The sequence below is a fragment of the Physeter macrocephalus genome, chromosome 4 (assembly GCF_002837175.3).
Source record: "Physeter macrocephalus isolate SW-GA chromosome 4, ASM283717v5, whole genome shotgun sequence".
Taxonomy (NCBI): Eukaryota; Metazoa; Chordata; class Mammalia; order Artiodactyla; family Physeteridae; genus Physeter; species Physeter macrocephalus.
Genome location: NC_041217.1, coordinates 22770342 through 22777282, shown reverse-complemented (window position 1 = coordinate 22777282; position 6941 = coordinate 22770342). Strand labels below are relative to the sequence as shown.

General features: G+C 37.2%; 1 protein-coding gene across 2 annotated transcripts in view; it reads left to right on the top strand.

The window, feature by feature from the left end:
• The window catches only part of WDR26 (WD repeat domain 26), a 39827-nt gene that overhangs the window by 6312 nt on the left and 26574 nt on the right, over nucleotides 1-6941 (top strand). For both annotated transcript variants that reach the window (XM_007111471.4, XM_007111472.4), the window contains exons 4-5: nucleotides 2757-2893; nucleotides 5254-5351. In XM_007111471.4, coding sequence (XP_007111533.1) covers nucleotides 2757-2893; nucleotides 5254-5351 — 235 coding nt within the window. The remainder of the gene's footprint in view (nucleotides 1-2756; nucleotides 2894-5253; nucleotides 5352-6941) is intronic.

Genomic DNA, 6941 nt, shown 5'->3' with positions numbered 1-6941 from the left:
GGAGGATCCCACATGCCGCGGAGCGGCTGGGCCCGAGAGCCATGGCCACTGGGCCTGCGCGTCCAGAGCCTGTGCTCCGCGATGGGAGAGGCCGCAGCGGTGAGAGGCCCACGTACCACCAAAAAAAAAAAAAAACCATAGTAAAGCCCTGTCCCCAACTCAGCAAACTTCAGTTTTGCCTGATTCTTTAAATTTTTTCAGTACATAATTAACATCTTTTGTGACAGATGTTCATTTTCTTGAAACTGTATTTACATTTTTGTGCTTTAAATTTTGGGAAGTAAAATATAGCTTTACTTTCTCCATCTTTATCATATGTGTCAAATACTTGAATTGAACTGATTTTTAGGAGAATAAACAGTTTCTCAACCAAATCTCTGGCTGTTCTTGGCCAGTAGCTTATTAGTTGCCATTAACACTACCAGGAATTGGTGTCTGTTTGAGGGTATTCTTTGTCTTAATCTGGATAAAATGACTCGTAGTGAAATGTTCTGGCACTGCTTTTATAGCATTCCCTGTATATACAGAAATATGTGTGTATATTGGCTTCTCTCAAAGTTTTACTCTGCCTTCCTCTTCTCTCCTGCCCTGCCTCTGCTCCATAGAAAGAGAGTAACATGTTCTAGTAGGATCTTGATGGGAAAGTAAGGGGGAAATAGGAAATAGCAACTGGGGCACTGTCCCTACACACGTTGGAATGGGGAAGGAGGCATGCATAGGACTTAATGATTGATATCCCCAAAGTTAAGACTTGTCCTGAATAAAAACAGACAGAATTTCCCCCCAGATTCCCAATTATTAAGAAAATTCAGTGAAGAAATTAAATACACATGCTGCCAATGGCATTTAAACAAAAAAATTCTGCAACTAAATGATACTCAAGTTTGATTCAAAAATCCTAGGTAAAGTGAAACTCTTAATATTATATTGATAAATGGAAGTATATGAACTCTTCATTTCATAAAGAGTTGAAGTTTTTTCAGAAGATAAAATGGTGAGAATATCCATAACTTTGAATATTCGATTTTTAGATTTTGTTCTATTTAGTCTTTTGTTTTTGGTTTTTGTCACCTGATGGACTTTAAAGTATTTTTTTATTTGACATCTAGAGGTTAACGTTAGGTTACATGTGCAGTAACGTGTTTTCAGGGCATCTCGGTAACCTATTTCTGAAACATTCATTAGTAAATCTAACTTTATGTGTAAAATTTGGTAAGTGTAATTTTTCTAGAGTTATAGGAGCTTACCTCATAGTTTGAAATTTTTTCTGTTGTTCTTTATCGATTTAAGATTAGATTATTATCAAACATAAGCAATGTATCTTGTAAAAGGTGTATTTAAATGTATGCCTGACTTACATGGGGGGGTTTGTTTGGTTTACTTTCTCTAGACACCATTTTTATAAGCTGTAGGTTATGCCTGCCTTCCCAATACTCCCTAAAAGAAAATCTTACAGAGAAATTCGTTACACTCTTAATTTTGTGAATAAACGATAATTTCTCCACACCATTTTTGACAGCAGTTTATTTTTAATGTCTTCTAAAGTAAGCATCTTAATGAAGAAGAAAAGGCTGTCATTTGGGGTTTTCTTTTAAATGGATTTGAAATCTTTACCTCTATGTTCCTTGGAATCTCTAAGTATGACTAACATTTCCTGTCTACTAAATTTTCTACCTGCATCAGTTGACTTGCTCAAGTGCCACAAGTAGCAGATTTGATAAATGAGTCCCTCCAAGCAGTGGTCTTTAATTAGGTTTAAGGTTTAAAAGAAATTGCAAGCTTAATATTGTAAAAGCTCCTTTGTCTAGCAAAAAGCTGCTAAAACTGTGATGATCACTTTCAAGTCAAAAGTTAAAGTAACAGAGTAAAGGAACATTAAAAGTATTAAAGCTAAACACATTTCAGAAAAAAACTAAATGTGAAAGGGCTTCACAGTAAGCTGGAAATGGTTTGTCCTTTTGGGGGAAAAGAGTTGATAATAATTGTGCTTCATAGTGAAATGCATCAGTGATCAGATAGTTACCAATACACAAAGACCTTTGAGTTCATCCTTTGATTGTTCACCCTTCTATGGCATCCATCCCTTTATTGCCACCTAGAGACAGTGAGTCCATCAAGCTCATGCTTGTCCGCTTCAGTCATAGGAAACTCAGTACTTTGCACACCAGCCTCTAATCCAGTTGCTGGACAGCTCTTCTTACCTTTGATAAGCCAAAATATGACATTTTGTAACTTGGACCCAGTGGCTCCAGTTGTGCTTTCTGGTCTACTTAGTCCTTCTTTCACATTATGGCTTTTAAGTAATTCCTCCATTAACTAGTTTTTCTCCTGTCTTTTTAAAACTTGTTGCATGAAACCCCCCAACAGCCATTATAGAAGTCAGACTTTTTAAAAAGCAAATTTAGAATACTTGGAATAGTTCTAACTTTTCACACAAGAAGTAAAATTCTAGGTGAATGTTTTGAGGACAGAATTAATTTTCTCCTGTGTTGATGCCTTGGTCACTAATGATCTTTTCTAATTGGAGATTATTTGTTCAAAGCAGACTTTTATTAATATGTGAAATGGAGCAATAGGGTCACATTTAATCTGCTGTGACCCTATTAAATCAAAATATTTTGAGTCTTTTTAAAGCTTTATAAAAATTATTTTTAAAGGGCATAGTAGAATGGTTTCTACTGTTCTGTTTAGGCACAAACATTTTCTGAAACTTCCATCAACTTTTTTCCCCTGACTGCTGCTTTCTGTCATGTCAGAGGATGAAGTTTTTGCTGCTGCAGCAGAAGTACCTGGAATACCTGGAGGATGGCAAGGTCCTGGAGGCACTTCAAGTTCTACGCTGTGAATTGACGCCACTGAAATACAATACAGAGCGCATTCATGTTCTTAGTGGGTAAGAAAGCTCAGTTCTTAGCTCCAGGTTGAGGAAGGAGCTATTTTTATCAAGGTTACCATTCCAAAGTTGCATTTCTTTTAATATTTTCCCAAGATGTGAGTATTGCTAAATTCTTGGGTAATATTTGTCTGGGTAATTTCACTTATGTGTGTACAAACTATTTTTGTCATCCTAGGAAACTTTCCATATTGGAATAGAGAGATGCTTAAGTGGGTGAAGGGAGAAGAAATATGTATTAACTGTGAAATGCCATTTCATGATCTTCTATAAAAGCCCTGTGGCATAATAATCTTCTACTTAAAAAAAATAAGCAATAAAGTTTCTAGTGTTGATGCATACAGACATTTTTTTAAACAAATACTTGTCATGTACCAGGCCCTTGCTAAGCGTTTCATAGACACAAGCTCATTTTATCCTCGAGTCGATCCCTTAAATGTTAGAGTGCCCAAACCCTTGGTTTTGGACCTCTCACTCTTCTCTGTCTACACACGCTTCCTAGGTGATCTCATTCTATACTATGCCTTCACATACCATCTACATGCCGGTGGCTCTTAAACTTACCCTCTCATCTGAACTCCCAGTGTATATACCTGATAGCCTACTTGACAGTCTCCATTTGGATGTGTCTAAAAGGTATCTCAGAGTTACGTGTTGAGAACAAAACTGTTTAATTCACGTTGTCCCTCCACCCACCCAACCCGCACAAACCTGCTCTTCCTCTCGTTTTCCTCATCTCAGTAAATGGTGAGACCTTCTACCCACTTCTTCCAACAAAACACTTAAGCATCATCCTTGCATTTTTATCGTTTAACTGTGACAAGTATTGTTCACGTAAGGAAATGGCCCAGAGATGACAAGACGTCGAATTGACATGGTTTCTTCCTCTTAGTCCAGTGTCCTTTGAGTTATGCCATATGACTTCCCATAAACAGACACGCGTTTGAAATCTTAGGGTATACTGTGTATTTTCAAAAGAGAGCAGAGCAACCATGGGTAACTTTTGCAAAATTCTAAAAGTAAACAGTTTTTCGTAAAATTGATAGTAACTCCCCAAAAGTTATTTTAGAAGCCAAATTTTTGCATTGTCCAACTTCTTTTGTAGGGTTTTGTGAGTGTAATTACTTATATATTAAAAAGTAAGTTCTCATCAGCTAAGGCACTATTTATTTAGTAAATAGCAAGAGAACAAGTAGTTCTGCTGTTGGGTAAGAGACTATTAAATTATTTAGATGCTAAATGTAATATGCTAAATGCAATATGCAATTAAGAAAAGGAGGTGGTGTGATGCTCAGGTTAACTGAGAGGTTTCTGACACTTACATGATCATTTATCAAGCTCTACCTATATACCAGGTAGTAGACCAAGTACTTCATATACTCCATCTTATTTAATCCTCACTGCCCTACTTAATACCCTTGTTACAAATGAGAACAGATTGTCTGAGACCAGGGTACCAGGCGAAATAGCAGGAGAGTTACTTGCCAGGTCTAATCTCCAGGTTTGAATAATTCTTTCACTTCTTTTACTTTTAAAGCCTGTTCTTCTGAGAAGAGCCAGAACCAGGTCAGGGTCACACTTCCAGCAGGGGGCCCTCATGTATTGTCCAGAATCCATGAATTTAGCATTTATGCCTCCTTCGGCACATATAGTGAGTAATAAAACAGTTCCCAAATGTTCTGCTTTGGGATCTCAGTACCTTTCACAAGATGACACAAGGATGATAATCCAATTATACCATTTCTTGAGTGGCATTTATGAAAAACTTTTGAAGGTATGTTGTTTTTGTTAACTGAGTATGAATATCTTTGAAGGGTTGGTTTGGTTTTTTTTTTTTTTGAGTTTCGTTTTGTTTATTGAGGAGCAGTTAGGTTAGCATACTGGTTAAGAGAAAGTTCTGCAGCTACAATGCCTGGGTTCATTTTCTACTTTGCTGCTTAACCCTAAAGCCAGTTACTTAAGCTTTCTGTGTCTTGGTTTCCTCATTTATAAAGTTGAATAATAGTGTTTACTTCATACAGGATTGTTATGAACATGAAACGAACTAATATATGTTGAGTGCTTAGTTAAGAACAGAGCCTGGCACCAAATAAGAGCTACATATGTATAATGATACATAACAGTAAATATAAGGAGGCACTCTGTTAATAGATAGCATAACAATAATATTATCTACCATTCTATTATTGTTATATTCAGGTGCCAGGTTGTATTAATGAGTTGGGTCCACTGTAGAAATTTCTTCTTGATTTGTATTTCTTAGTAAGAACTAGATATCCAAAGTATAATTAGTATTTTTCAATTGTTTAATCCAGAGAAAAGGGTTTGATATTTGGTGCTTTCTCTTGTCATATTTTTAGGTACCTGATGTGTAGCCATGCAGAAGACCTACGTGCAAAAGCGGAATGGGAAGGCAAAGGAACAGCTTCACGATCCAAACTGTTGGACAAACTTCAGAGTAAGAGTCTTAATTTTTGATGTTGCTGTATTTTCTCTTAGAAATGATACTACGAATCAATTAGGAAGACTTGTGTCTAGCCATACTCTTATCAAGTGGTTATGTAAGAGGAGTGAGGGGGAATCCATTAAGAGGCCCTTTATTTATTTATTTTTGATAAGTCTTTATTTTTTTTTGAACATCTTTATTGGAATATAATTGCTTTACATTGTTACGTTTCTGCTTTATAACAAAGTGAATCAGCTATACGTATACTTATATCCCCATATCCCCTCTCTCTTGCGTCTGCCTCCCAGCCTCCCTGTCCCACCCCTCTAGGTGGTCACAAAGCACCGAGCTGATCTCCCTGTGCTATGCGGCTGCTTCCCACTAGCTGTCTAGTTTACATTTGGTAGTGTATATATGTCAGTGTAAGAGGCCCTTTAAACCAGAGACTTCAAATTCTGCCATGGAGTCTAAGAAGCTAACTTCAGGAGGCAGTGACAGGATGCTGGTCCCAGAGCAAGTCTCCTTTCATTTCTTTTATGTAGTGATGCTCTGCTTAAGATTCTGTTTGGGGGAGAAGTGCTGTGGTTAGAGGAAAAAAACATGTAAACCACAGCTTTTAAGCCACAAGTGTTTTAGATAGAGGGAGACCTCGTTTTATTGCTCTTCACTTTATTGTGCTTTGCAGATAACTGCAGTTTTTACAAATTAAAGGTTTGTGGCAACCCTGAGTTGTCAAATGATGGTTAGCATTTTTAGCAATAAAGTATTTTTTAATTAAGGCTTGTACATTTTTTTTTAGACATAATGCTGTTGCACACTTGACACACTCCAATGTAGTGTGAACACAGCTTTATATGCACTGGGAAACCAAAAAAAATTTTGTAACTCGCTTTGTTGTGATGTTCCCTTTATTGCGGTGGTCTGGAACTGAACCCACAGTATCTCCGAGCTATGCCTGTTTTTGTTGATTGCAACAGTAAGGCACAGACTTCTTTAGGTAAAATGTTTTACCCTCCCTCCAAATATTTTATATAACTTCCAAATTAGAGTAGGGGTTTCATTTTTGCCACATCTTTATAATAAAAGACCCTCTTTCCCTCTCTGGTTAGACCATATTCTGTGTTTTCATGTTGAGGTGGGAGTGGAGATCCTAAGAATCAGAAGACCGTGTGGTTGTGGAGGTATAAGCCGTGAAGGATTGGAATAGATTGGTATCTATAATCAAAACTCCAGTTATATTCCCTGAATTTTCACAGTATCCTTGGCATTGGAAGCAATTTGATGGGACCTGGAACTTGACTTGTTCCAACATTTTGGCCCACTCTTTGTTAAGTGGGTATTTTTCCTATACTTGTAGTGATGGTTCATCTCCCTCTGGGACACAGTTATCTCTAGATTTTCTTTTCGTCATCACTGCCCTTTTATTTTTTGCTGAGTTGTTGTTGTTGTTGTTGGGTTTTGTTGTTGTTCTAGGGAATCCACATGCAAATTAAAGCCCTCCTGCCCAAGCGTATTCCATTCTAGTGGCAATCTAGCTGTAGGTGCTGACAGATATTCATGAAGGTTACATGTTATATCGCCCAGAACTGCTCTATTTAAAGG